General features: G+C 44.3%; 13 protein-coding genes across 13 annotated transcripts; 6 read left to right on the top strand and 7 right to left on the bottom strand. All coding sequences in view use genetic code 12, as the record gives it.

Moving 5' to 3' along the window:
* Positions 1-77: 77 nt before the first annotated feature.
* LODBEIA_P02140 (uncharacterized protein) lies at positions 78-782 on the bottom strand (the record flags this gene model as incomplete). Its single annotated transcript, XM_066972106.1, has 1 exon — positions 78-782. One exon carries the CDS (start codon positions 780-782, stop codon positions 78-80), a length of 705 nt encoding a protein of 234 aa, XP_066827152.1.
* Positions 783-1,256: 474 nt separating this feature from the next.
* On the bottom strand, positions 1,257-2,111 carry LODBEIA_P02130 (uncharacterized protein; the record flags this gene model as incomplete). Its single annotated transcript, XM_066972095.1, has 1 exon — positions 1,257-2,111. The coding sequence occupies one exon, from the start codon at positions 2,109-2,111 to the stop codon at positions 1,257-1,259; it is 855 nt and encodes a 284-aa protein (XP_066827151.1).
* A 671-nt stretch (positions 2,112-2,782) lies between these two features.
* On the top strand, positions 2,783-4,948 carry LODBEIA_P02120 (uncharacterized protein; the record flags this gene model as incomplete). The annotated part of the gene is made up of 1 exon (XM_066972084.1): positions 2,783-4,948. The coding sequence occupies one exon, from the start codon at positions 2,783-2,785 to the stop codon at positions 4,946-4,948; it is 2,166 nt and encodes a 721-aa protein (XP_066827150.1).
* Positions 4,949-5,169: 221 nt separating this feature from the next.
* Positions 5,170-5,798, bottom strand: LODBEIA_P02110 (60S ribosomal protein eL37; the record flags this gene model as incomplete). Its single annotated transcript, XM_066972073.1, has 2 exons — positions 5,170-5,438; positions 5,792-5,798. 2 exons carry the CDS (start codon positions 5,796-5,798, stop codon positions 5,170-5,172), a joined length of 276 nt encoding a protein of 91 aa, XP_066827149.1.
* Positions 5,799-7,038: 1,240 nt separating this feature from the next.
* Positions 7,039-8,787, top strand: LODBEIA_P02100 (uncharacterized protein; the record flags this gene model as incomplete). The annotated part of the gene is made up of 1 exon (XM_066972062.1): positions 7,039-8,787. One exon carries the CDS (start codon positions 7,039-7,041, stop codon positions 8,785-8,787), a length of 1,749 nt encoding a protein of 582 aa, XP_066827148.1.
* Positions 8,788-8,904: 117 nt separating this feature from the next.
* Positions 8,905-10,797, bottom strand: LODBEIA_P02090 (uncharacterized protein; the record flags this gene model as incomplete). The annotated part of the gene is made up of 1 exon (XM_066972050.1): positions 8,905-10,797. The coding sequence occupies one exon, from the start codon at positions 10,795-10,797 to the stop codon at positions 8,905-8,907; it is 1,893 nt and encodes a 630-aa protein (XP_066827147.1).
* A 613-nt stretch (positions 10,798-11,410) lies between these two features.
* Positions 11,411-11,815, top strand: LODBEIA_P02080 (uncharacterized protein; the record flags this gene model as incomplete). The annotated part of the gene is made up of 1 exon (XM_066972039.1): positions 11,411-11,815. The coding sequence occupies one exon, from the start codon at positions 11,411-11,413 to the stop codon at positions 11,813-11,815; it is 405 nt and encodes a 134-aa protein (XP_066827146.1).
* Positions 11,816-13,697: 1,882 nt separating this feature from the next.
* On the top strand, positions 13,698-14,013 carry LODBEIA_P02070 (uncharacterized protein; the record flags this gene model as incomplete). The annotated part of the gene is made up of 2 exons (XM_066972028.1): positions 13,698-13,728; positions 13,832-14,013. 2 exons carry the CDS (start codon positions 13,698-13,700, stop codon positions 14,011-14,013), a joined length of 213 nt encoding a protein of 70 aa, XP_066827145.1.
* A 2,694-nt stretch (positions 14,014-16,707) lies between these two features.
* Positions 16,708-18,852, top strand: LODBEIA_P02060 (uncharacterized protein; the record flags this gene model as incomplete). The annotated part of the gene is made up of 1 exon (XM_066972017.1): positions 16,708-18,852. One exon carries the CDS (start codon positions 16,708-16,710, stop codon positions 18,850-18,852), a length of 2,145 nt encoding a protein of 714 aa, XP_066827144.1.
* Positions 18,853-19,148: 296 nt separating this feature from the next.
* On the top strand, positions 19,149-20,876 carry LODBEIA_P02050 (uncharacterized protein; the record flags this gene model as incomplete). The annotated part of the gene is made up of 1 exon (XM_066972006.1): positions 19,149-20,876. One exon carries the CDS (start codon positions 19,149-19,151, stop codon positions 20,874-20,876), a length of 1,728 nt encoding a protein of 575 aa, XP_066827143.1.
* Positions 20,877-20,897: 21 nt separating this feature from the next.
* LODBEIA_P02040 (uncharacterized protein) lies at positions 20,898-21,914 on the bottom strand (the record flags this gene model as incomplete). The annotated part of the gene is made up of 1 exon (XM_066971995.1): positions 20,898-21,914. One exon carries the CDS (start codon positions 21,912-21,914, stop codon positions 20,898-20,900), a length of 1,017 nt encoding a protein of 338 aa, XP_066827142.1.
* Positions 21,915-22,110: 196 nt separating this feature from the next.
* Positions 22,111-23,388, bottom strand: LODBEIA_P02030 (uncharacterized protein; the record flags this gene model as incomplete). The annotated part of the gene is made up of 1 exon (XM_066971984.1): positions 22,111-23,388. One exon carries the CDS (start codon positions 23,386-23,388, stop codon positions 22,111-22,113), a length of 1,278 nt encoding a protein of 425 aa, XP_066827141.1.
* Positions 23,389-26,772: 3,384 nt separating this feature from the next.
* LODBEIA_P02020 (uncharacterized protein) lies at positions 26,773-27,474 on the bottom strand (the record flags this gene model as incomplete). Its single annotated transcript, XM_066971973.1, has 1 exon — positions 26,773-27,474. One exon carries the CDS (start codon positions 27,472-27,474, stop codon positions 26,773-26,775), a length of 702 nt encoding a protein of 233 aa, XP_066827140.1.
* Positions 27,475-27,563: the final 89 nt, after the last annotated feature.

Here is a 27,563-nt window from a genome sequence, read left to right as displayed (position 1 = left end):
CTGTTTTCTCGAAAAAGTATATTATTTATAGACTCGTTATAATATCTTTTTGATCCTGTTTCCCGCGTTCAAGGCGATCAAGCGTTCACGCTTTGAGTATTTGCATCAGGTATGAATGTTGCACCAATGGTGTCAGTGAAATCGCCTATTCCCCACTGCGTAAAGATGGAGATCAACGCAGTTGCCAACACCACCTCTGCATCGATCTTTGATTCATCAACCAACACTTCGAAATCCAATTTGAACTGCCTCATAAGCTTCACTTTCGCGACCCTGACTCTTTGCTCATCGGGGCCATTCAGTGGGTTCATTATCTTCTCCAAAAACTTTGTCGTTGAAGACCACGAATATTTCGCGCCATCATTCAAGTAAAAAGACCGGTGCCTGCCTCGCATGTTCCAATCCTTGGAAACGCAACGATGGGCCAACCCGGGCTTATTGTGGAAATTTATCGATTTTTCAAAAAGCGAGATTTTAATTGTAGCGATTTCTCGACGTTGTGGGAACGTGAGCATTCTCCAGACTGGATTTGTCGGGGATAATCTTTCAAAAGTGTAAACTTGCTCGCCGGCTCCATTGAACACCTTGATGCTTCTGTGTTTGTTTTTCCAGTCTTGGCGAATGTAGAACGCCGTTGGATGTGTCGTTAACGGCACCACGGCAGCATTGGAAAAGTTCATGTCGAGCAAATTGGAAAGGTTGAGCAGCTCGATTATGGCTCTGCCAGCAGTTTTGGAGTTTTTATAACTCTCTACTGCAGCATTCAGGATCAAGTTGCTCATTATGGGCGAGTGTATACAATACTTATACTATACTAAAAGCAAATGGTTGGCAAGTGATAGCGTAGTTTTTTAGATTTTTATAAAAGCAAGAATGGAAATTGATAAAAGTCTGCAGTCTTTCACCACTTCTCTTCCTCTTCCACTCCCCTCTTCTCAAGGGCCTTGTAAAGAATTTTTGAAAGCTTTTTTCATACCGAAAAAGATGTGTAAAGTTGAATTGGGGGAGGAGGGGGGGAAATGGTTGCAAAATCGGAGGATCTGGACAGAGTCAGGAAAAGGTCGTAAAAGAAAAAAAAAGGAAGAGCCGCACTAACCGTTTCTAGAAGTTGGTATATTCACCACCACGATCACACACTACTTAGAAAGTCTACTCTAACATACTTGCTTGGTCATATTCCAGAGAGAGAAGCGTTGTTAATTCCTGAACCATCATCATCTTTAAAGTCATCACCGTCATCGTCATTGTCATCATCATCAGTAAATCTCCCATGCATCCTCGCATCCATGGCAAAATTTTGAACAGGCCACTGAAGCTGACAATGGATAATCGGACAAACCAATCTTCTCGTCGACAAATTCATCGGCAAAACTATCCTTACCTCTAGCCATAGCACCCACAAATACGCAAATACTCTCGTCGTCATCCAATGTAGAGACATAGTCCTGTACTTTTCGAACCTTGGCATCGAACGACAAGGTGATTTTCCTGCATTTAGTAGGTAGGTGATCGGTGATGGGGTTTTTGATCACTTTCAACAACACTTCCTTGGAGTTTTCGCTTCTGATGCTCATTTTATGCAACAACTGGACCATCAAACCTGAAAATCTCTTGAAAGTTCTAGGAATCCTGACGCTCGGGTTGACTTCAATCAACACACCTCTCGCGGTCTGGATGTAGACTTGCAACTTGCCTGCTTTGTTTATTGGCGAGTCCAACAATGTCAAGAGACACTGATGTGTGATATCGGGTCTTGCTTCCGCTATGTCTCTACCCATTTTTCTCAACAACCCTTGGTGGTCATCGCAGTTCAACAATGCATACCTATCACCTCCTGGCCCAGTGCCCGTGTTCATCTTGTAAGTTTCCAAGCATGCTTGGGACAACACCACTACGAGTCTCTTTGTTGTCTTGTCTCGCGATCCAAGCGGGGTTGGTTGTACTGGTATGAGAGATGCGGATGGGACCGAAGAAGACTTTGTTGTTGTGGTGGTTGTCGCTGCTTGTGATGGCGCTGGCGCTGCTTTGGAAGTAGAGTCCTCTGCCTCTGCATTCCGACTGCCATTCTTCACTTTCTTGGAAGCTCCATTCTGGGTGTTATTGTCAGCCATTGTCGGGTATTTGGAAGTTTTTCAATGGTAAAGATGATTCTCATGAAAAAAAAAGGGGGGGGGGGGTGATGAGGTCCTACGAAATTTAATTTTTCAGGCACTTGCCGCAATGGCTGAACAAAACCCAGGCTCTTTGAAAAACGAACCAACGAAGACGAAGAAACCACGACAACGACTGCAAGAATTTCTCTTGGTAAATCAGAGCTAAGCTAGTCATGGCTTCTTTCTATTTCTTAGGTTAGGACCAATCATTACGCTAGAGGTTGACTTGGCATATGCATTTGTGGGGTTCAATTGCAGGTGCATGTGGAAAACTCTGTCTACATGATCATCTTTTTTCCTCAAGACGGGGGGAATAAATCGAGACAGGCGCCACGTTCATTTCAATAGGCCACTTCTCTAGCTTCTTTAACGGCTGCTCTCTTCTTCCTCTTCTTTACTCCTTAGGTCGAATTGCAAATTCTTCTCGATATGTATATAGTTTCATGCTCTGCCCTGGATCCATCTTTCAGACGACTGATTTCATGCGTCGCCCATAGCTGACATTTCTAATTTTTTTCTGTCATTTCGGCGTTTTTTTTTTTTTACAACCAACCAACCTTTCATCATAAACGGGTTAGACCAGCCAAAAAAGAAAGAAGAAAAACAGATGCGACGGCTCAGCTAACAATATGTCCAACTCAGATAGCGATTTTGCTGACGACGATGAAGATGATGAGATTTTGCAGGGATACTTGACAGGTAAAACTCAATTCCCCGTTCAAACGCCAAATCAAACAACAACCACGCTAACTGCTACTACAGCAGAAGTACCCGAAGTACCACCCTTAACGTCACAGATTATAGAGAAACAAGGGGCACTAGATCCGGAAGTGCAAGCAAAGCTATTTCAAGCAGATGGCGAAATTGCCATTTTGAAAGCCCAGCTCTTGCATTTGCAGAATGTCAAACGCGACGAGTTGTTGGATTTGCAGCAATCATACGACGCCCTCAAGAGGAGCAAAAATGCCGAAACTGAAGCTCTACGTGATGCCCTACTCAAGTTGGAAGACGATCGCCAGTTTCTTAAGAATGAGCTCATCACGTCAAGCTCTTTAAAGAGACGAAAGTTGGATGTTCACGCCGATCAAGAACGCGCACCATCAGAGTCGACCCCCATGGTTGAGCCAGTGGAAATTGTGCGGGAAAAGATTGTCCATAAATTCATCAAAGATAAAAGCGATGCCTCTGCCCTAATCGACTTTTGGAGAAACAATTTCATCAATGGCGCTAAACGCTCGTCATTTGAGTACTTGAGCAAGGCGTGTTTTGATTTTGATTTAATAACATCGCAAGGATTTCAAGTGCAGAAGAAGCAACCAATATCCTCTGCCATCTTGGAATACATGTTCACTATGAGAAACTTGCGATTGGACGAAATCATTGAGAAGCTCTTGAAGGTGGTGATGGAAGTTATCGACAAGTCTCTTGCAAGCAAGTTGATACTCTCGGTTCCGTTCCTAGTCTCGTCGATTCATTGCATTGTCAATTTCAAACCAGCAGCCGTGACTCAAAATGCAATCAAGACGAGCGTGGCTTGGCTTGCGAGATTGGCAATCCAGTATCTGCAGTTGCTTGATACGGATTTCGAAGAAGAGCCCGAGATTGGCCAATACAACGAGAAGCTTGTGCAAGTGGTTTGTCTAGAAAAGTTTGTTTTAATCGAATTGGTGGAGACCACAGAGACCTTGGTGACATTGGCTTCGCAGTTTGAAAAAAATTCTTTAATGGTTGAAATCTGGAATGAACAGATCCTTTCGAGTGTGTTTGTCTCCATTTTCATGCCTCAAAACACCGAACGGTTCAAATCTCATGCGCAAATCAACATCCTCTACAGTGTTGTTGAAACGCTAGGTGCTTCAATTAGCCACGACACCTTTGCGTTCAACAACGACCAGTCGGATTCAGATATCATCTCGTCCTTGATGAAAGTTCTCACCGTTGATGTGCCGATGAAAGATGGATTCCGATACCATGGCTTGAACAGGATGATTGGTAACAACACTGATATGGAATTGGTAGATTTAGCGGTGCCGAGGGAGCAAGATCGACTAGGGAACTATATTGTCGCGATTCCGCAACCAATACGGCGAGACCGCTCTCAGCCGAGACCTTCATCTCATGAGATTGCCGAAAAACATGCCATGCACTTGCTCAGTCTTCGCATTAGGGTAACTGATTTGTTTTTGTCGCTCATCACTCAGAGACAGTCGGGGGAGTTTTTACACGACAAAGATCACTTTAAATCCATCTTGAGGGTCATTGGACTCGAGCAAAAATATATCAACGAGTCCCCCGGGTCCCTGCTAATTGGACATCGCGTACTGCTAATTCTGAAGCTCGTCAAGATTGTCAACTATTTGACGCAAGATCTCCGTGATGCCAACGATCTAATCTACACGGAAACCATGTATGAGTTGTATGTTGTTCTACTGAGGATTGCCTTTGGGGCCGACTCTCTTTCCGCCGATATCTTTAAGCTTTTGACCAAAATCCGCAATGCAGGATTCGGCGACAAGATGCTCATGTTTAATGATGATCACGGGTATGGGTACGAGAAAAGAGAACGACTAGTGAACCACGTCGTTGACTCGAGGGGCTTTCTGGGCAAAGTCCTCGCGAGCGCAGAGAGTGATTTCACCAACGGCTTAGAGTTTCCATACGAAGCAGAGACAGTCGAGCTTGCGAGAGATGTGCTCAACCGATTCGTCAATCATGAAGAAGCCGATAACTTGTACTTTAACATGAACCCGGAATCCGATGACGCTCTCGCCAGTGATGCTGAAATGAACATGTAGTTGAATAAATAGAAAAAAAAAAGTTTCCTTTCACATTAATGTACAGTGTGTATTTGATTTTTTTTTTGTTTCGTTTTGAATCCAACAAACATCGTATAATACCCTAGCAAAACAAAAAACCTAAATTAAAACAACAAGAACCTCGTTATTGATCTAAATCTCATGACGAATAAGTGATATGTATTACAAAACAAAAGAACACAGGTCTGATATCGTCAAATTTAAGCTTCAGTTGGAGTTTGTGGCTTAGCAACACCAGTTTGGAAGTTGTTCTTGAATCTTCTGGCTACGTGTTTCAAGTAGGCCATTCTACCAGTACCAGTAGTTCTTCTTCTCTTTGCCTTCAAAGCCCAGTTGTGTGATCTCATTTTAGCAGCTGGGTAACCGCATGATGAACATGTCTTCTTTTGCACGTGGAATGAACGACGGCCACATCTGTTACATAAAGTGTGAGATTTGTTGTGTCTTTTACCCAATGATGGTGTACCTTCTATAAATCGGTGTTAGTTTTCCATTGATGTCTTTGAATGAAACAAGGAAAAAAATTGGGAATTAACCCTTCATCGTTTGCCCTTTGCCTGCTTTGTAAATTGGAAAATGGTGACTTCCATTGAAGATTGACCGTATTCTCCCGAACGCCAGTCAAATCCAAAAAAAAAAGAAGATACTTCAGAGTTGGATTGAAAGATGACCGCAGTATGTTCTGATCATCTTGGATTCAACTTGGTCATATCTTCCCCCTTTCCTGTTCCTCTTTCTCTCTGACTGCAGACGTGAAACGTGGTCCCTTCATATATTCGATTCTCAAGCTAGGCTATAGGTTTGGTTTGAGTAATTACATACTACCCATTTTTGCTTATTTGTTGAACAAGTTACTAAGTGCACTAGGTGGTGGTGTCCTATGTTTTGGCTGCTCTGAATTTCAACTAAGTTGAAGGGCGAAAAAAGACATCACCAACTTTTCGGCATTCACGTGAGCGAGAGAAAAACAAGAATAAGAAACATTTTTGTCACGTGCGGTTAGGGCTATACCCCCTTTATGTAATGGTAGCGCTTTTTTTATTTTTCATATGACTGAAGAGCCAAGTCGACTTGCTTTCATTCAAAGCCTCTAAACTGTAGAGGAGTTGAATGGAAGTGGAATGAGTGTGTCTGCGTGAGTGATTAGGTGGGTTGACAATAGCAATCACTAGTAGAAATCGATTTTGATTCGGAAGCTGACATGGCATCCACTATAGCCGCTTTACCAGGACATTTAATCTTCTTCCTTCTGGTGAACTTTTTTTTTTCACTTGTAATCAAGACCTTTGCTCCTTGCTAATTGCTCTATTGTAGAGAGAGAGAGAGTTATCGCTTACTTTGGTGTTCAGGTTGGTCGCTATCCTATAATGTTCTCCAAACATTTCTGCGTCTTAAGACCTTCGGTCGCAGCTTTCTTTCAATCTACATTCGGGTCTTCTCGAATCGTCTAACGAGAATACAGAAACAAATGACTTCACTCTTTTGGCGCTTGGAATGGTGAGTAGGTTACTTTTCAATCAAAGCTACAATAAGACACTACAACGATATACTCGTTGAGTCCATAATTAAGTCTACCTGCGGCCGCCAGTAATTCTTTGAGCTAGCTGTCGACTTGCCACTCTCAAGCGCTTCAACAGCTTTAATCTCTCTCCATATGACCCAAACGCTTCTACCAAGCATCTAACCAAACTCAATGAAAAAGCCCGTCGAGCCTCAGGGAGCTGGAGATATGCTCTCACCTTGCCCCTGTCCAATAGTAGCAGTTGAAGTTGCACCCCCTTTTTAAGGGCCCCTAGTTTCACGCCGCTTAATGCAATGCATACAAACAGAAACACGCTCAGTGGGTAAAAAAGAAAAAAAAAAGTTTTGATTTCGCGTGTCTTGTTTTCGGTTGCAAACTAATTGTTTGTTTTTTGAATTCAGTAGCGCTCTATCAACAACTCCAAGGGACGAAGGAAGATCTCTACAAAATTGACAATTACAGCTTCTTAACATCGTCAATTGATTTTTTATTCCATCGATACGGGGACTTGCCACTTCTTTCCAAAAGACAGTCTCAACCTCCCGTGATGTCTCGCACCAACTATCAGTTCCCTCCTTCTTCGCCATTCAACGACAACGACAGCGGCAATGGCGATGACAGAGAGTGTTCGCCAGCGGTACGAGTCAAGGAGACATTTGCAATCAGCGCGTTAGCTTCAGTCACGAGCCAGCAGCAAAAGCTTGCGCGTGGATATCAAGAGTACCCGACTCCTAATCCTTCATCGTCGTTATTTAGATCTTCGTCACCTGTGAAGGCGGAATTTTCAAAAAGTGAGAAAGAACCGTTGGCGTTGGATAATCTTGTCAGAAAGAACGACACGAACACGAACACGAACACGGACAACGACAAGGAAAAGGAAAAGGTGCAAATTAACAAGGATTTCAATATTGTCAACCTGGACAAGAACGTGGTGAGGATTCCTTTCAGCACGGATGAAGGCCATTTCACCATTGGGAGGTCGTCGCGCAACTGTGACTTCCCCTTGGACTCCAAGGATGCTCGCATCTCGAGAGTCCACCTAAAGCTAAGCTATGATGCCAAGAACGCAACCATCACTTGCGTGGGTGCCAACGGAGTCGGGATCGTCATCCCCAGACCGTGCTATATCCTTGCTACTGAAGTTGCGGATCAATATTTGATCACCGAAAACAAAAGCGGTAATCCTTTGGATACTTCAAACTTGAAGAGCTTGACGATCGAGGTTGATGATAACCACACGGAATTCAACATTCACAAGGGAGAAACCGTTATTGTGCCCAGGTTTGAAAATATCGTCTTGGAGATATCTAAGCAAGTGATAATTTTGAACCCATGCTACATTGAAGAGTTTTTAACTGAAGAAGACGATGAGTTGACTGACGATGAGGAGCTCATGTTGCTCGAGGGTAAAGCTGGTCAAGATCACGAAGACGCCTCGGTGACTCCCGTAAACAGGATGTTGAGTAGTTCGCTCCCAAACACCCCATCCAAGCCAAAAGCCGCCACTACAGACATCACGGGTTCAAGAGAAGACGATTATGAAACGCCAAGCAAGGAGTATGTTGTTAAAATCGCCAATCCCAAATCTGTCAATGCAACGACATTCACCGTGTATCAAGACCAAGATCAAAGTCAAGACACGGCAGCTCGTCCTACTTCTTCTTCAACAACAACAACCCCGATGGGCCTGGTTTTCACTGACATCATCAACAACAGACGCGCCGTGTCCGAGGAGCCCAAATCACAAAAGCGCGCATATGACACGATTCAAGACGAACACGAGGACGACGAGGGGGACAAGGAAAACTTTGCGCCAGCCACGAGTTTGCTTGCAAACCCCGCGCACGAGAATGTAGAAAAGAAGAACAGCAACAAGAACAGGAACAAGAACAAGAGAATCAGGCCCTCGACTCCCATATTTGACGACTCGGCGCTTTCATTACCTGACATTTCAGAAATCAAAAACATCTTGATTAATCACCTTGCCTTTTCGAGGCTGAGCTCCACGCCAGCGTCAGTGTTGAACACCATCAGCGCGTCGACTTCCCCTTTATCGCTTTCGCAAATCAGGGGCGTTCTCAACAGCATCAAGTGTGTCGGGGTCATTTATCGTCAAGGTAAAGATGCCGCTGGCAAGCCGTTAGAGGAGGAGTACTATTATATGCCGGAGCACGATGAAGATCAGGGCCGGACGCAGTTGATGAGTAACGTCAAGGGTCATACTGGGTTGAGGTCCTGTAGAAGAACTCATAAGCAGTACTATTGGAAGAAACCGGCGCCTGTTAAAAAAACGTAGGTTGGTATATAAGGAGTGCAATTTAAATGCACGCAACAAAAAGGAAAAAGAAAAGATACTTGTAAACACAAGTGTAAAAATATATATATAGGTACGTGTGTTTTCGTATGCATCCAATTATGTCCAGCTTTGGGGCGGCAGAGGGTAAAAACTGGACGACGTCGTTGGGTTGCGTTGCACGTGGGGATCGGATAACGGGTACAGGTAAAGTTCCTTCTCCTTGGCCGTCAACGGGCGAGGAGCGCCAATCTGGTCAGTGGTGATTGGGGGCGGCGGCGCAATGGCCATCGCATTGCTGGAGAAGCCCTGTCGGAAATACAAGATGAGCAACGCCACGATAAACTGCAACAACCACGCCACGAGAAAGCAGAAACTTATAAATAGTTCCAAATTGATTGAACTGAGATAAAGATCCAAAACGGGGTTCAACTTCAGCATGATGTTTTGCGGTTGCAAAAACTTGATATTCTGGATATCGCGCGATAAACTCTCGGGCATAGCGGGGATTTGCACTTGTAAATTCTCAGCTAGCCATGCGCAACCCTGTTCGATTTTCTCTAGCTTGCGGCCAATGGTGCAGTAGACTACCGTGTTGATGACCTGGGTAAAGATGGTGTTGCCAAAGATCTCGTGCACGGCATTGTCCAAGTTATCGACAAACTCGGCGATTGTGCTATTGATTCTTGCAGCTGTGGCGGTAACTTCGCCAAATAACTCATTGTTCAATCTGATTTGAGTCTGATTGATATAGGTATTCATAGAGCGAATATAAGTCGCGCCCAAGTTCGAGGTGGTATTGCTGTTTTCCAACTTGGTCATCTCGTGCCCTAGTGCTTGCCGAACAAAATGAACCAACAATAGTTGCAAGATAACCGAGATGAACCCCATGATTGCAAACGCGAGCACGACGCTCGCCAAGGGGCTCGACATGTAGCTAATCATCCAAATAAGGCGGTCATTAAGCCGGATTTTGAACCTCTTGATCAACGTGTAAAGTGCCGGGTTATCGTATATATTTTTCTGGTTGCGAAACCCAATCTCATTGACGGATACATCTTCTTCAAGGATGAATTTCGTGGACCTTTTCCAGTGTCTCATTTCGACATACAACGCATACGCGAGTGAGCCCACAATGATCACGGCCAAGGCAATGAGAAGCCATTTGCTGACTTCCTCTACTGCTTTCACTAAAACAGCCTGTGAGTCTTTTACTGCGCCCACAGAGTCCAAACAGGCATTTTTCACCTGCATCGGCAGAATGCTAGAATTGCTCGTATTATTGTCCAACTTGATGCCATCGAGTTTTTGAATGATGAGATTGAACGGTGTCTCGAGCAATTCCTGCGTCTCGTTATTGATCTTGTCTAGCTCGCCCAAGCTGACATTTCTCGCGCTTTGGATATCGTCCAATACGGAGCCCGGTATCGCTATCTTGTCCTTTAAATTGCCCAAGGAGATGTTGATTTTGTTTTGGTATTCTTGGGCTTGTGCCGTGGATGCGGACCCGGTAAAGAGGTTTTTAATCGCGTTGAACCCCGTGACCAAGTCGTTCAAGAATTTCGATAATCCTTGGAGACTCGTCTCAATTTCGTCAACTGTGGCCACCACGGTAACGTTGACGGCTTGGATCACGGACTCACTCGCGTCAAATGCAAATTCTGTTGTTCCAGTAACTGCCGCGGTGAGAAGGCAGATATAAGTGCCCAAAAACAAGTCAATGAAAAAGATGACCAATTCTCTAATCGTTTTGACGATGAGGACAATAAACGCCAAGCCCGTGTACTGGAGTTTGTCGATGTTTTTGAGGACAACATCGTGTATTCCATTGAGCACTGACTGGATGTTATCATCATCGCACACCGAGTCGTCGACCAACCGCTTCGAAATTGCATTTATCAATGAGTTTCGTAGTGTGCAAAGTTTCACCAAGACAAGTATCAAAAGAATCGTGTACTGGTTGAAGTAGATTTGGCTGCATATTTCGGGCAAATCGAGGTAATTTCGTATCATTTGGCTAGCTCTGTGCCGTTCTTACTTGCTGGCAAGCAAAAATGAAAAAATAACCGAAAACAAAAGACAAAAAAGCACATTTTTGAGCTTTCATCTCGAGATTTGGCGCTCATGGAGTGGTAACATATATGGCAGCGGTCTTCAAGGCGTAAATTTTTTGGAACTGAATTCTGGGACCAAGCTGAAACATGTTTAGTACGTTCTTGAGCGATGCAGTATCTGGGGGTTGTTGTTTTTTGATTTTTTTTTTTTTTTTTTGGGAGCCATGAGATTCTTCTAAGAGTAATCTCACTAGGAATCCGTCAAGACTCATCTTTGTTTCACCCTGTGGGTTCTTTTTACACGTGTTTCATGACGTCTTCCTCTGCTTCGTGTGGTGTAGAGTAAGAGGCAGAGGGAGGGTGGTGCTGTACACTATAATAGAGCCTCGCCAGGTAGCGCGTTCATAGTGCTAGTGGCAGTGGTGGGTGGTGGGTGGAAACTTCATGTTGAGAATCATGGCAATTATTCCGAGAGAAAAACACGAAAATGTGTAAATACATCCCACCAGACGTGTAATCCATATCTTTCATCGATAAAAGCAGATCTAATCTCTACTAGACAATCGCATACCATGTCTGAACCATTAGAAGGCAATCAATCTACACCTCAACCACAAGACGCAGAGTCGGAGCAGGTGCTAGGCGGTGGCGCCCCCGACGTCAAGCCCTCCGTTGACAGTAACGGCAATCCTGTCAATGGAGATGACGAAAAGAAAGTTAGCGAAGGAGCACCTAGACATATAAATTTAAAAGTCACCGATAATAACACCGACATCTTTTTTAAAATCAAGGACACTACTCAGTTGAAGAGGTTGATGGAGGCGTTCGCCAAGAGATTAGGGTGCAATGTTGATTCGTTGAGGTTCATGGCCGATGGTGTTAGAGTTGAGGCCGAGAATACTCCAAGGGATTTGGATTTGGAAGATGGCGATGTTATTGAAGCTCATCGTGAACAGATTGGTGGTGCTAGTTTTTGAATGGTGATGATAATGGTGACAACATCGACGACGACGACGACGACGACGCGGGGGGTTGATTGTTTTGAAGATTACATATTAGTTTAAACTTGAGAAATTGGTGACGGATTCTTGTTTTATTGGTCTATGTCCAAGTTGGTTCTGTTTCTGTAGTCTTGCTCTCTAGTTTTTTTTTTTTGTTTCTGTTTGGATGGGGAATGAAAGGAGAATATTGCGTTGGCAAAAGGTTGGGAAAGAGAAGGCAGTGAGTGGCCCCCAACCTCTGCCATCCGCCGGTATCGTACTCAAAATGTTCAAACACAACCAAAGTGGCTGGAACTGCTCAGCCGTCAAAGAAAAAACAATCAAAAACAAAAAAAAAAAGAATGAGAGAAAACCCTCATCCCCTTGGCGGAAGATCTCAAGGGTATAGTTGCCGTTGGAAATAAAAGAAGCACTCCCCCTGGGGTTGAAAAATGGCTTGCCGGCTATAAAGGTTGGCAAGCCTGGGAAAAAAAGAGGTGATGATTAAAAATCGCCCCATTGGTGGCGATTCCACGGCTATGGACTTGTACTTCCGTGATTGCGCGAACTGACAATATTTTTAGTGAACGAGTGCAGAATTCAGATTCAGATTCAAGTTCAAGTTCAAATTCGGAAAATTCGAGTATCACGTACATTGCTGCTCGTACCAGTCGAGGCAGGTGTGGGCTGATCAACTCGTACAGAGGAGGAAAACGGTTGGTTACGCGAATATAATATATGAAGCATATAGTGGGAGCGCACCAAGGCTCAAGTGCAGCCAGGTTCTTGTTGTTCTTTTTGGTTTGTCTTGTGATATCTGTAGACATCTTGAAATGAAGAAGGCAAACATCATGCTAGACAAATATGGGCTTACTCAGTGGAGAAAAGTGTTGTTCTTTGGGTCGTTGGCTGGCCATCCTGTGCGGGATATTCAACAATAGCTACCACTAGCGTCAACGGGAAATATCGTGTGAGATTAGTTGTTTGTTGTGAGCTCGGTCTCTCGGTCTCTATTTTTCTCTCTTTCTCTCTCTTGCCGAGTTTATCCTTGCGGCTTGCGGCTTGAGGCTCTGTGTGTCTAAGTGTCCACCTGCATGTCCATACCGAGCAAGAGTTGCGCAGTTCTGTGGGGGATATACACAAGGTTGATCGAAGCGAGGCCAAGAATGCTTGAAGTATTTTAATCGGGTGAAAAGTGACTTCGGTTTCGGGCTTTAATGTCCCTTGGTTGTTGTTCTTTTTTCTTTATGTTGACAAAGGAAACATGACTTGAAATTACATCAAAAACATCCTATAATTTTTTTGTTGTGCCTCCCGTGCTTCTTGTTTTTTTTTCTACTACGACCACCGCACCTTCTTGCTTTCGTCAGACTACAACCCACATCCGCCCACTTTCCCACAACGATAACAATACAACAACAATAACACAACAAAGAGAATGATTGACTGACTCGGTATGGAGCCTTGACTGTTCCCACTAGCAATTCTCATACCCATTCGCCTTTTCTTCTTCTTTTTCTTTTGCTTTGTTGTTGTTTTTTTTTATTTATTTAATGGTCAGCTCATGATTTAATTACATAATAATTCACGGGTCTTATCTGGGTTCGCCATGTATTCAATGTGCCGACCCCATACTGCTTAAGGTTAGCAATTCTCTACCCCCCCCCTCTCTCGAAGCGGATAGAAGATATAAATATGGGAAAAGTTTCCAACTCTGCACCATCCGTACTTTCCCCAGACTCTCTCTCCACATTTACCTTCTTAAAGTTTACTCTTTTTACGAGGCAGCGACAACTTCAAGTACTTTTTGAATACTCGAGAACTACAAAACAAGAGAACCAACTCAACTCAAAAGAGCTATCCATTTATATTAGTCAAGATGTGTAGAACTGCAATCTGTGGAATTTGCCGTATGTATTTTACCTCACTTTTGTTTCATGTCGTGTGTTTGTGTGTGCGAGAGAGATACAGGCAAGAGAGAGATTGACTAACAAATTTATGTTTTTAATCTAGAACACAAGTCTTGGACTGGTTGTGGAAAACACGTGGTTGAAATCATGGACACCTCGCCCAAGGACGGCTGGTGCACTTGCGAGCCATTGGATGAAGAAGAAGCGATCTTCATTGAAGGTCACGGAAGCTACCCACCAAAAGCCGGCCAGGGCTATAGACGAGGAAGCTCGGTCAGCAAGTAGAAGAAATAGAGAGAGAAGGAAATTGCTCACTAGAGTTATTTATTTTGCGGGGGTAAAAACAAAAAAAAAAGGATGGATTGGTGGTCATTTTGGGTCCAGGCAAGCGGGGAGCCCGCGGCTGCTGCTGCTGCTGGTAGAAAAAGAGACAGAGGGAGTATTCAGTTCTTGGTACAGGTAAAGCGGAGAAAGTAAAGAAGGAGACCCGCTTTACAGAAACAGGTTGATTGATGAAATATATATATAAATAAAGTACAGGTAACATTATAAAAAGTCGAGAAGTTTTTTTTTTTTTCCAACCACAGGCAAAACTCGCCCGGTTTCCTTGATTCGATACAGGCAAAGAAGGGTCAGAGGGGTGAAGATTGCATTTTTGAAATTTGGCTGTATTTTGGGGAGTTGAGTGAAGACTTGATTAAACTGCCTCTCATTTTCTCCCCAGTTTCTCCCCATTTTACAAGGAGGTCATTTTTTTTTTAATCTGCCTGGAAAGGAATCAACAAATTAGAAAAAAAAAAACCGAATCAAGAGGAACCTCACTCAATGTTACCAATCTTATCGCATACCCATACTCTTTATCTTTCTTTCTCACTCCTGAAGTGTTGTTAAACGAATACAATCACCTCTTCTCGAAATCTGCCTTTATCTTTTTTTTTTGTTTTTTTTTTTGTTCTGTAGGTGATCTCATGATTTGACTTTCGATGTGCAACAAATGCAACTCTTTTTACTATGTAAGTTTGGATGTAGAATGGTGACACTTTGTTTGCGACACTCGGCTGCGACATCCACTTCTCGAGCAGAGTTGCAGACCAACTTTGTAGGTGAGGGTGGCACAAGATGATGCTATGACATGGAGGAAAAAAGAAAAACTGCTGAAAAGATCTGTCTCCACGATTGTGCACGGGTACACGCACCACTTGGCCTAGATGCTTATGTTCCCTGAATTGCAAACTTTGGAGATCTGGTATGTATATCAAGGGAATAGAGAGATACGACGCACAATCTTTTTGAAAGATATATGAGAGGTAGGCTATCCAAGTTTCTCGCGCGCACAATTCCCTGCTGGACAATGGTATAAAACACTTTATCGTTTAGAGTCTATCTTTGCAAGCAGCGGTCACGCCAGATTGTTTGCTTCATGAAGGCTTGTGGTGCTCACACATATGTATATAGTATTTGACGAACTTTGGCAAACGAGTCGAAGCTGTGTTGGGTAGATGCCCCCAACCCTGCCGGAACTGCCCCTTAGGCACTCCTTCCAGAGTCAACAGTGACGACTACGACCCCAATAACAACTATACTGACTCTGCCTCTGCCTCTAAGGGACCCAGTAATCCATTCTTGTTGGCTATCGACGGATTTTGCGTCTTTTACAAATGAAAACCCAGAGAGGGGGGGAGAGGCGTAGGGAGAAGAGGAGTCGGGAGCGGGGGGGTTGGTTCGCACGGGGCCGTGAGTTGGAATCGAGTGTAAAATCGTTTGACCTGGAGGTTGAGGATATGCAATGTGGGGTATATGCATCATCTTGATGATGATCTCTTTCCTCTCTCGCCTACAACTCTAACCCTACCACAACAAATCTCCCAAAAACTTTCTCCCTAAATTCACTATAAATGTGTTGAAGCAAAAAAAAGGGAGCTGTCGTCACGAGTACCGATTCTCTCTTTAGTCTTTGCCACACGACCCCCTTGTTTTTTTTTGGTGGTTTTGGTGGTTTTTTCATTTTCCCACTCCGAGTGCGGCTGTGGTTGATCGATTGATTGATCTGTACTGCAATACCATAAGCCAGAGGACTTTGGTCCCCGCTGTCCACATCATGTGGTCCTCTCGAGATACAAGAACAACACATGAGTAACCACGAGACGGCCCCACCCCCTGTTTTTTTTTTTCTTTTCTTTATCCCTCCTTCTCTTTCTCAGTCACAACTGACTTTTCTGACAAAGACCTATTACTCCAAGAGTCAAACCAAGTAAAAGTAAAAGTTAAGTTTAAGGTGTGCCTCGAGGAGAGAGAGCGGTGGGTTCACACAAGATAATAAATACATACATAAGTAAAGTAAATAGAAGAAAAAAGCAGTTCTCACTGGTTTTTTGTTTTAACCGTATTAGGGTTTACTAAGAGTATTACTATGAGTATTACTATGAGTGTAAGTATGACCATTGGAGTAACAGCAGGAGGTAGTCCTTTTTTTTTTGCTTCTGCTTTATAAATACCCCCATATACGCCCCACCCTCCATGTCATTTTTCATCCCAATTTCTCTAAGCTTATCGCCACCGTTTGAAACACAACTCAGCTACTGAAACCTCACTGGCTTAACCCACTGAGCAAGAGGCAAAAGTTGGGAATCAAAAGAGGGTCCCTCAGCTGATTGTCCTTTTTTTTCTTTTTTCTTTTTTACTTGTTTTATTTCCCCCCTTTAAATCTAGAGTATCCCCAAGTCAAACAAAGATATATTTGAACACTCACTGGTGAGCGAGAGCAAACTTCCCCCCCGCCCCCCTCCAAAAAAAACAAAGGAAAAATCAGCCATCTGGTTAAAGAGAAAAAAAAGGTGTGATACGTGTTTTGAACTTTTTTTGGTTTGTATATCGACCCTTGCAAAGAAAAAAAAAACCAAAAAAAAAACAAAAAGACAAAAAGGTAGACATCTTCTTCCCAGCCAACGTTCTTCCCTACCAACAATTCTCCACCCGAGTATGAACTTGCCAGATTTCCTAAACGATGGTTTTAGCGGGCTACCGAGGGTAAGTAATGGAACGTCTCAAGTGAAAAACGGCACCCACTTGCACGGGTATGACGAGGTGAATGGCAGACAGGGCTCCTCGTATAACAACCATGGATTAAGCAGCACAGCAACTACTACAACAAATAGCGAGGATCCTTTGCACCACTCCAAGTTCAACGAGATACTATTTCGGAAATTGTCGAATCTAAACGAGGAGCCCAAGATTGATGTTGAAGACTACTATCCCGTCAATGGCGAGAGTTTTAAAAATGTGTTCAATTTGCCCGAGGAGTTACAAGGAGGAGTATCCAACATTTCGTCGAGGAGACCAAGTTATGCTGCCGAGTCATTCACGAGAAACAATTTTTCCTACCACTCGGGCTTGAGCCATCGCTCGCCCCATGCCCCAGTGGTTGCCGCCACTCAAAACTCCAACTTTGTCAACAACAACAACAACAACACGAATCGAGGAGACTTGTCTTCTTTAGCGATGATCAACAACAGTCATTACCAGTCAAATAGTGCTTGGCAAAGAGTCGATGCCGATGCAAACGCACATGCGCCATTCAACTTGAATGATTCGTTTCTGGATTTGAGTATGGGCACGAGCTCGAGGTTCAGTGAGTTTCAATTGAGAAGACCAAGCCAGCTCGTTGATTACTCGTTTAACTTGCCATTCACTTCGCAGAGTTCCATCGGCGGCCAATCGCTGCAAGCTTATGGCCCTACTACCAAATTTGCTCCATTTCAAGAGAAACAAGGAGGAAATACAAGTCCAACATTACAACAATCACATTACCTGCCTTTGCCTTTGTCTTTGCCTTTCCAGCAGAATAATCTAAACACACAAACTCAGTTTCACCAGCAACACTCGCTGCTGGGGCCCTCGATGTCTTCAGGACCCACAGGACCCACAGGACCAACAGGACTCTCGCGGCTCTCTGGACTTTCAGGTCCCTCGGTCTTTGCTAGACCATTCAACAACTTGGCAGAGCCAGGTCAGGCAATCAAAGTAGAAAATGGCCTCCTTGTCAAGGACCAGTACCTCGTTGCCTCACAAGAATTGAGAGCATTGTTTTCCAAAATCACCAAATACTTTCAAAACCCGGAGCTCACTGCCGAGGTCATCTCCAAGATGAACGACTTGTTGACCCATCCCGTGATTATCAAGTTGATTACATTTATCAAAAACTTGAACAACCTCACTTTTAACCATAGAATGTTGTGTTTGGTGATCAACAAAAACGGCAAGTTTGACTTGCTCTCGTACCCTCACAATTCAAACATTTTCCTTCAAAAGGGCGATTTGGTCATTGTTGATGGCGATAGGGGGAAAGATATGGTGATGATTGTCGAGCCATTGGTCAACCTCAACTTTGCCATACTCTTTAATTTCTTGAGGAAATTGGAACACATCAAGAGCTTGACCGTTTACGATGGCACGAAAAAACGCGCGCACTCGTCATCGATGAATGCTTCTGATATCGTCAACTCGCACAAGGAAAACGATGAGAATGAGTTTAGCATCACACTTCCAACAAAGCAAGTCTTGCGATTCGCGACTCCAAAGGAAATCCACAAGTTAAGCGGGAAATTTCTTCAGGAGAAAAAGGCTTTTACAACGTGCTATAATAAAATCAGGGAATTGAACATGGACTCGGGCATGACCTTGGTCAATGTTGAGTACCAGTCCGATTTCAAAAAATTGGTGTTTTATTACTTTGCCGGCTTCTGCCGAATTGATTTCCGAATACTCATCAAGGAATTGTTCAAGATTTTCAAAACCAGGATCTGGCTTTGCGCAGTGTTGCCGCACGATAGGCCAGAGTTGTATGTGACTACGAGTGCAGGCGACGCACCAATGTTGCCCGATGAAGCATACGTGGGCACGGCAAACGAATCGATTCCAAAGGAGTATGAGTTGACCAATGATCAAATTTTGAAGTTTTCCATTACTGAGTTTGCCAACTTACCGCAGCCAAACTACTTTCACCTGATCAACACATTGAACTTGATTCAACATGTAACTAATGAAATTAAAGGTCCATTTTATGGGTTTAACGCTGTTTATACGAATGAAAATAATACTGAAACGACCGCGGGGAAAAAGGATTAATATACAAAATATAAATAAGAAATGAAACCGAAATTGAAAATGAAAAATGCAAAATGAAGAAGACGAAAAACTTAATTGATGAGTGCAGCAGCTAACAGGCTATGACTGCTTTTATAGACTAGATAAGACGACTAATATACAATGGGTTTTTGCTTTTAGATGCACGATTCACACGTATATGTTGGCGATGTCGCAGAATTCAGAACTTTCTCCATTTTTTTTTTTTTTTTGTATTGTTTTCTATCTAGCGATTATCCCAATTTTTTTTTTTTGCAACAAGTTCATCATCCACCCACATGTCGAAAAGACCCCTTTCAGTAGACGAATTTTTGAGAGATGACGAGATTGTGCCGAGATTTGTCCCCAAGTCCAAGAAAGCAAAGGTAGAAGATGGTGGTCTGGAAACAATAGCAAAGCCTAGCGTGAACCGCAGCCACAATAGCAAACCAGCACCTTTCATCAAAAAGAGAACGCAGCATCGAACCCTAGCGCCTGTACCTCCACCGCGAAGAAGTGAGCCCGAGAAGCCCAAACTGAAAAAGTTTCAATTTGACTGGGACGCAAACGAGGACACAACGCATGGTTTAACTCCACTATTTGACGACGATGACGATGAGGATAGTGAGGACAACGGTAATGAGAGCAACGACCCTTTAGCGCGGGAAGCGCGGAGTGAACACTGGAGTATGAAACAGGTATCGGAGATGGTTGAGCGAGATTGGCGCATATTCAACGAAGATTACGGCATCACCACGCGTGGAAAGAGCATCCCGCATGCAATACGGTACTGGAATGAAAGCAATTTGAACGACAAGATCATCGCTACTCTCGACAATTTCGGGTTTGTTGAGCCGACACCTATCCAGAGGGCAAGTATACCGATAGCCTTGCAACTGAGAGACGTTGTGGGCATAGCTGAGACTGGTAGTGGTAAAACGTTGGCGTTCTTGTTGCCGCTATTGAACTATTTGCAGGCAGTAGATGAAAACTACATGCGGTTTGAAAAAATCAAAAATGAGCCATTGGCGTTGATCTTGGCTCCCACGCGGGAATTAGCATTGCAGATCTCGCGAGAAGCGGAAAAGTTTGGCAAAGTGTTGGGTTTTAATGTGATGTCAATCATTGGTGGGAGACAGTATTCGGAAACGCTCGATGAAATTGAGTCGATGAGGGGGAGAGGCGTGCATATTGTAGTTGGTACCCCAGGTCGACTACTTGATTCTATAGAGCGAAAGATGTTGAGTTTCGCCAAGTGCTACTATCTCGTCATGGATGAAGCTGACCGGATGATTGATATGGGGTTTGAAAAAGACCTCAACAAGTTGCTTGATCGATTGCCAAAGAACGAAAAATTGTCAAGTAGTATTGACGGGAGATTATTCCATCTTGGTAAGAGGTTGACGTTGATGTATACGGCCACTATTTCTCCCCCAGTTGAAAAGATTACCAAAACGTATCTCGCCGATCCTGCTTACGTCTACATTGGCGGCGCTGGCGAGGCCTTGGACAATATTGATCAAAAGTTTGAATACCTTTCGTCGCTTACGGAAAGTTCCAGATTAAGCAAGATGTTGAAGATTGTGCAGGAGCAGCAAAGGAAAAACAGACAAGCTTTGATTATTATTTTTGCAAACTTCAAACATGTTTGCGATACGCTATCGCAGGAGTTGGAGAACGAAGGGTTGTCCAATGTGGTGATACACGGCTCCAAGTCTCAAGAGATGAGAGAATATGCGCTTGAGCAGTTTAAAAAGCACGAGGTGCCCATCTTGATCGCCACTGACGTTGCAGCGAGAGGTATCGATGTGCCGAATGTGAGTCTTGTGATTAATTATCAAATGAGTCAAAAATTTGAGGAATACATACACCGGATTGGTAGAACCGGAAGAGCCGGCAACACGGGTGAGAGTTTTACTTTTCTCGATGATGACGATCAGGGTGTATTCATGCCTTTGAAAAAGTTTTTGAAAAAGGGAGGTAAAAAAATACCAGAGTGGCTATACAGGTATAACTCTGCTGCTTAGTTGAATTTCGACTCAACTCTATCAACTCAAAGCTGCCGCAATCGAGTCCATGAGGTTTTTTTGGTGTGTTTCCGTGAACCCTTTACCAATAAACGCGATATCAAAGTCGCCGCGACTGATGAATTGGTTCAACTGTTGGATGTCTCTGTCTAGGCCGCCACTACATCCCACGGCGCACTTGTCGCCAACTAATTTCTTAACGTAGATTGCAAGGGGCACCTGGCCCGGAATCGAGCGATCGTGATTCAAAAGATATCGCGATTTGGAATCTGCGTTGAGCCCACCCGATGTCACATCGATCAAGTCTGCGAGCATGGCGAGTTGTTGACATAGCCCAGCTGTGTGTTCCAACGACTCGTCCGGTTTCAAATTGTCACACACGGCCAACTTGACGAATATCGGCACCGCAACTTCCTTTTTGATAGCCTGTATAACCTCAATCAAAAGCAACGACCCATCTTTTGTACCGTTGACCATCCCGTATTTATCCCTTCTGTGGTTCGTCACGAGACTCAAGAACAGATGTAGCAAATTGCCATTGCAGCACGCCACCTCGATGAAATCCGCGTGGCATACATCGACGCCTCGCTTCGCGGCACTCACAAAGTCGCGAACCACCCCCGTGATCATCGCATCGGACATTGCATCTGGATCAAATGGGAATACTCCACCCGGCATGGATTTAGCGCCCGGGTGACTCAATTGCAAACAGCACTTGACTCCGCACGCGTGGATTTCGTCAATCACGAGCTTGAACGCATCAGCTTGGGCATCGGTGCTTAGCCCGAGATCAGTGGGTGTGATGTACGCTAGGGGTGCGATTGACGTGCTTTCGATCATGACCAAGCCGGGGTGTTGGCTCGCTAGATGGCGGTAGTGCTCGCGGTGGATGTGCGTTGCTTCGTGGTGTGCGTTTGCGGCGTAGGTGCAGATGGGAGACACGGCTATGCGGTTGGATAGCTTAAGTTTGCCGATGCTGAGAGGTTGGAATAGAGCAGCATGGTTCGCTTTGGTGGTGTGTGAAGGCGATCCTTCCATATTGACCTACACTTTCCCCCCTCACGAACTAGGTGTTGCTTGAAAATGGAAAAATGGTGAACTCAATCATGTCCCTCCCAGGTGTGTGTATTTTCAATAAATAATGAAACAATCCTTGTTAATTACGCCTATAAAGATGTAAATCTATATATTCCTCCCCTAAAAAAGAAAAAAAAGAGAATTTGTTTGCTTTCGTTTAATCGTCATCTTCATCACTTGAATAATTAGCGAGCACGCTGACTAGACAAGGCTCATTTCTCTTGAATATTAGCTTCTTTTTGATCCTCGCGAGGTCCTGCAATGATGATGTCTTGAATATCCCATATCCGTTGCCGTTGCCGTTGCCGTTGGATGGGTGAGGATGATGGCCTGCGCGGAGATGGGGTGCGTCGGAGTCCATCTCTTTGACGTGACCATTCTGCGAAACACTGCCGTTTTGATGCGCATAACTGTTGCCGTTTGCGTAGCTGTAGTTGTTGTCGCTGTTGTTATTACTGTTATCAGTATGACGATTATGTTGTTGGAAGCCATTTGCAGCAGAGGTTCCATTTTTGAAGTTGTTGATGCTTGATTCGTCCAGTGTTTGCTGGTCGGCGGCGAGTTGTCCCTCTCCTTCTTCTAGTTCTTCTTCCTCCTCTTCTCCACCTTCGTCATCAGACTCGTCGTCGTCGTCGTCGAGTTCTTCAACCTGGACGACTTCAGTGGGAGAGCCGCGGCCGCCATTGGGCTCCTCGCTAATCTTGATTCGCTTCGTCGTGTTGCTCTTCAACATGCTCCTCACCGCGTCCTTGGCTAGGTCCTCCAACTTGCGCTTATCCACTACTTGATCAGCGTCAGAGTTTCGATCCTGGTGGGCCCAGCGTATATGTAGCACCTCCTTGCTCGTCTTTGTCGTATTGCCCAGTACCAACGACTGTCTGTCCATCGCCTCCTTGGCAAACTGGGCCGCGCTTTCGAGCTTCATCGTCACGAATGCGCAGCTCTTGCTGTAAACTACTTTGACCTTCTCGACTTGGCCAAACTCTTCAAAATTGGATTTGAGCAACTGCTCAAGGTTGGGTCTCGTCTGTAGTCCGCCGACATATAGCGTGCAATTCTGCCGCTTTAGCGAACCCACCCCATCCATGTCATCATCATATTCGGCAGTCTTATCTCGGCCAAAGCAGTCCTTGGCTCGGTTGTTGTACTCGGACTTGCTTGGTAAACAGTGACAAAATTTGCAGTTTGAGCCTTGATAGCAACACCCTCGACTGAAAAAGAGGCATATAGGCGAGTTTTTCCGCGCCCTAGTGTATCCTTCGTCTCCATCTATGCTGACTCTAAACTTGGACCTGACAAACGAGTTTGAAGCTGACGAGTTTCCCCCTGACCACTTGAGGTACCATATGTTGAACGTTTGTCCGCCCACTTGCTGGGGTTTTTCATAGTCCTGCACTGAGTCGATGTCGACCTGTAGTCGTGCCGGTCTCGACATGGGATCTGACGATGTTATTGAACTTATTGATGTTTTCTCAATCATAATCGTGTACACACACGCAAAACACTCAGAAGACTCAGACTCAGACCCACTGGCGCTAGGCTTGGTTAATGTATGTATATTTAAAGTGCTTTTTCGCTTCCGGCAAGGTAGTGCACCAGTGGAGAAATATTTTATGCGGTAGATTCAACTTCAAATCTAAATCGAAATCCAACGAAGTAGAAGCCTTGGACTTGTTAGACGCTTTTTGACGTTAGCTTAGACGTACAATGCTCTTTGAGATTAATACCCCAACACAGACGAGATAAAAAGTGGGTTGGCGATGATTTCCTTTCCCGATTGTACTTGTCTATTTTTTTTCTAGTACTTGATTGTTTTTTTTTTTTTGCAGGTGGATGTTGCGTCCTTGAACTCTATCTGTCCGGTTGAGGTAAACTATGAACTCTGCGAGAAGTTGGCTCTGAAAAAAGAAAAAACTGTGATGATCTTGAACTTTCTTCAAATACTCTTCTAAATTGTATACCACCTCGTAGATGCGGCCCGTGCTCGCTATAGAGGCACAACGGTGGAGGATATGGATGCTAATATATAAATTCTTAGCTTGGGTTCTGGCGAGATCGATATCGATACAAACCCCCCTCAAAAAAAAAAAAAAAAAAATCCTTTGCAGTATTGTCTTTTTGAAGAGAATTTATTTTTTGTTTATTTATTTATTTATTGACGAGACATAGCGTTGGCGTAAGATAGACGTCGAGTGGAGGATGGATTTAAGAATGGGGGAAGAAACTGTACATCTTTAAAACTTACTGGAAGGGGTAGTAGGGCCCAGCCGGATTCGACTGTCGCTGTCCTTGCCTTGTTTCGTGGGAAAAGATAGATCGTGGTTGTCGCTGAGCTTGGGTGGGTGGTGGCACAAAGTACTTGCTGCACAGTTGGCTTTCCCTTGCGTGAGTTTGTTGACATACAGAGAGGGTGCAAAAAAAACATAAAAACAACCAACACAGCGGGAAGAAACAAAAAAAAAAAAAAGATGGATTGTAGCAATTTAGGGGATGCATTCGACAAGACTCGCATTAGATGGGAGGAGCAGTAGTAAGTAGTAAGTAGGAGAAGGAGGAGGGAATGGGGGGTGAGAGGGTGCGAAGGTGAGGTTAGCGCTTGATCGCACCATCACGAGAGCAACTATTTACGGATGAAACTTTTGGTGGTTGTGGGTTTCTCTAGTTTCAAAAGATTAGCTGTTTTTTACGTGTTTTTACGTGTTTTCAGTATCGGCAGAAGGAACTAAAAACCGTTGAAGAACAAGAACTAAACTTCGAAGCAAGTTAAAGTTACAAGCATGTCTTAGACACTTGTCTTGGAGCAAAGACGAAAGGAAGGCAGGGTGGGAGGAGCAAGGACGGGGCAGCCTCGAATCGGGGAATGCCTCTTTGTGCCTGGGTGCAAGTCAGTTTCTCAAGCGTTGGCCAATGGGACACTTTTCCTTCAAGATCTACTTTGTTGTTCTAAGCTCTAATCAAGGTGAGTCTATGCCGACTGGGTGTCATAAGCTCGTTTATAGTAGTTGTTTTTATTTTAGTTCTTGAGGCGACGACACTCGCCACGCTCTCTAACCAATCCAAACGCCTTTGCCGAGTTGAAGCTCTCTATTTTCTTGATGACAAAGAGGGTGGGTGTTGTGATGGTGAGCCAATAATACAGCAACAAAAAATGGCATTTTTTTACTTCGGTGAGGTGAACAATGTAATCAATCAACCACAGCCGGTGGTGGGTGGTGTTTGCGTGTGTGTGTGTGCCACAGGGGGAAATTAAACAAAAAAAAAAAAAAGTTTGATATTCCTGAGTTTACACCCCATTTCTTTAAAATAGAATCCTCTTTCTATGTTTTTGGCTTTTGCCGTCTACCTACACGCCAACCGAATCTCGACCATCTCGAACCTCAGTTTTTGAACGAGTGGCTGTCTCCTATATGAAACAGAAAAAAACACAGCTCTTTTCGTCGAAATTGTTTTTTCTGCTATCAGCTGTCCGCTTATCGCAGTCAATTTGCAGCCATTTCGAGCGACCATGGTAATCTGTGAACCAGTCCGAACTGCGAAGACCGCTGTAAGCTTGGTACAGAGAGCGGAAAATTAAAAAATAAAAGGAGTTCAGTTGTCCTTTAAGATTGGAGGTGAAACTTCAAAACTTTTCCGACGCCACCCCCCGTAGGTAAATAAACAAACAGTTGCAACTTGTGCATATGGGTGATACTAATGCCCTCAGAAGTTGGGCATCTTTACACGTCTTACCCTCTATGCATCACTGCCTCAGTGCAGAAAACTCATGACGGATGCAGGCGAGCCATGGAACTAGCAACAAGATCCTGGTTGGCTAGCTCGTGCCATCATCTTGGAGCAAGGAGAAGGGGAAAGAGACATGGTTTCAGGATGCAAACTTTAACGTACAGCAACAACACGCGAGTCCGAGACTGGTATCGTAATTTAGCTTTGTCTCGAGTGTGTCAACTGAGACCTCCGAAGGGCAAGAACAAGAACAGGGGTTCACCTACTTCATCGGATCAAGTTAGGTTATAAAACTTTTTGTGTAAAGCAAAGTGCGCACATGGATATATGAATTTCGGAAATGTACTCGACTAACCAACCAACTAACTAACCTTTATTCAATAACGATTACTTTTACAGAAGCACTTCGCCTAAGCACGTTCTCATAAGCCCTTCTCTCCATGTGAAAAAAAAAAAGAAAAAAAAAAAGGATTTGGTTGCGGTGCAATGATTACGAGCTTAGGGAAGGTGCTGGTTCGGGAAATGAAAGAAGCTAGAAAGAAAGCAATGGCGGTGGCTCATGAATGAAGCGGACAGGTTAAACAGCTCACGAGACTCGATAAGCTTGTGATTGCGGAATGTGCCAATCAATACATCGGCCAGTGGAGGATGGAGGACGAAAGCTTTTGGCTGCCACCTCGCATGTTCACGAACTTCACCTGGGGGGGGGGGGGGGGGGACGACCACGCTACGCTACGTATGTTCGTGATATTTTGCATACAACATTGGTGCAATACTTTCGCTTTTCGTTGTTGTTGTTTTATTTGGCCCACCAGAGTGTAAAGTTGATTATCTCTGGAACACCTGTAAAAAACGATGATTTTTGTTCTCGTCTGCCTCCAATGATCAGTCTACATCTTTTTTCTTATTTCGAATCCAAGCGGTTGCAAAAAATATTGCGAAATTTTGTAATAATTTTTTTTTTTGCAGCTTTCAAGATCTGCTTAATACATGAGAGGGCCATTTCTACTATAAGGTTGAGTCAATGAAGGAAAGAATAAATGAAAAATAATTTATACGTATTTACTAGTTTTTATGGTTATTGATCTCTGGTCAATTAGAACAAGCTGAGCAAGACAGTAGAACCAACCAAACCAGCCAAGGCGACAGATTTCTTCCAGTTGATTGGCTCGAGAGCAACACCGGCATTTGAAGAGCCTCCCGAAGTGCGAGATGAGCTTGGCGAGCTCGAAGACGACGACGAGCCCGAGGACCTTGATTCCGAAGCTGACGAAGATGAAGAACCCGAGGACCTTGACTCTGATGCTTGAGAAGATGAACTACTTGCTGCACCTGCACCTGCACCTGCGCCCGATGAAGAACTCTGTTCACTAGATGAGTGAGACGATAATGATGGCGAGGATGATGAAGATGATGAACCTGCTGCGCTCGATGCTTCTGAGCTTGAAGCGATAGAAGTTGCTGAACCGGCACCAACTGCAGCGGCGCCCCCTTGCGTTGCCGAGCTGAATTCGCTATCGCCTTTGCTTGTAAGCACCGAGAACCCACTAACGGCACCTTGGGTAATTGTGCTGAATCTACCTTCAGCGTCCGAGGTGATAATCTCGAAAACGGAAGCGCCCCCTGAAGTGAAGGTGTCGAAATGGACAACGGCTCCACTCGTGGCAGTCCGCCAAGCTCCTTCGGCGTCAGATGTCACGGTGATGAACGCACCAACGGCACCCGAAGTGATTGTGTCTGCAATTCCCACTGCTGCTGAAACGATGTTTCCGACTCCTGATAACAACTGGTCTGCCATTTTCAAATACCTTCTATATCTGTTTGTGGATGTTTCTATGAATCAATAGAATCGATGAATATAAACGGAATAAAACAAAGAGCTTCCTC

The sequence above is a fragment of the Lodderomyces beijingensis genome (assembly GCF_963989305.1).
Source record: "Lodderomyces beijingensis strain CBS 14171 genome assembly, chromosome: 1".
Classification (NCBI taxonomy): Eukaryota; Fungi; Ascomycota; class Pichiomycetes; order Serinales; family Debaryomycetaceae; genus Lodderomyces; species Lodderomyces beijingensis.
Note: the sequence above shows the minus strand (reverse complement) of the source record. Positions and strands in the feature narration are given on the sequence as shown.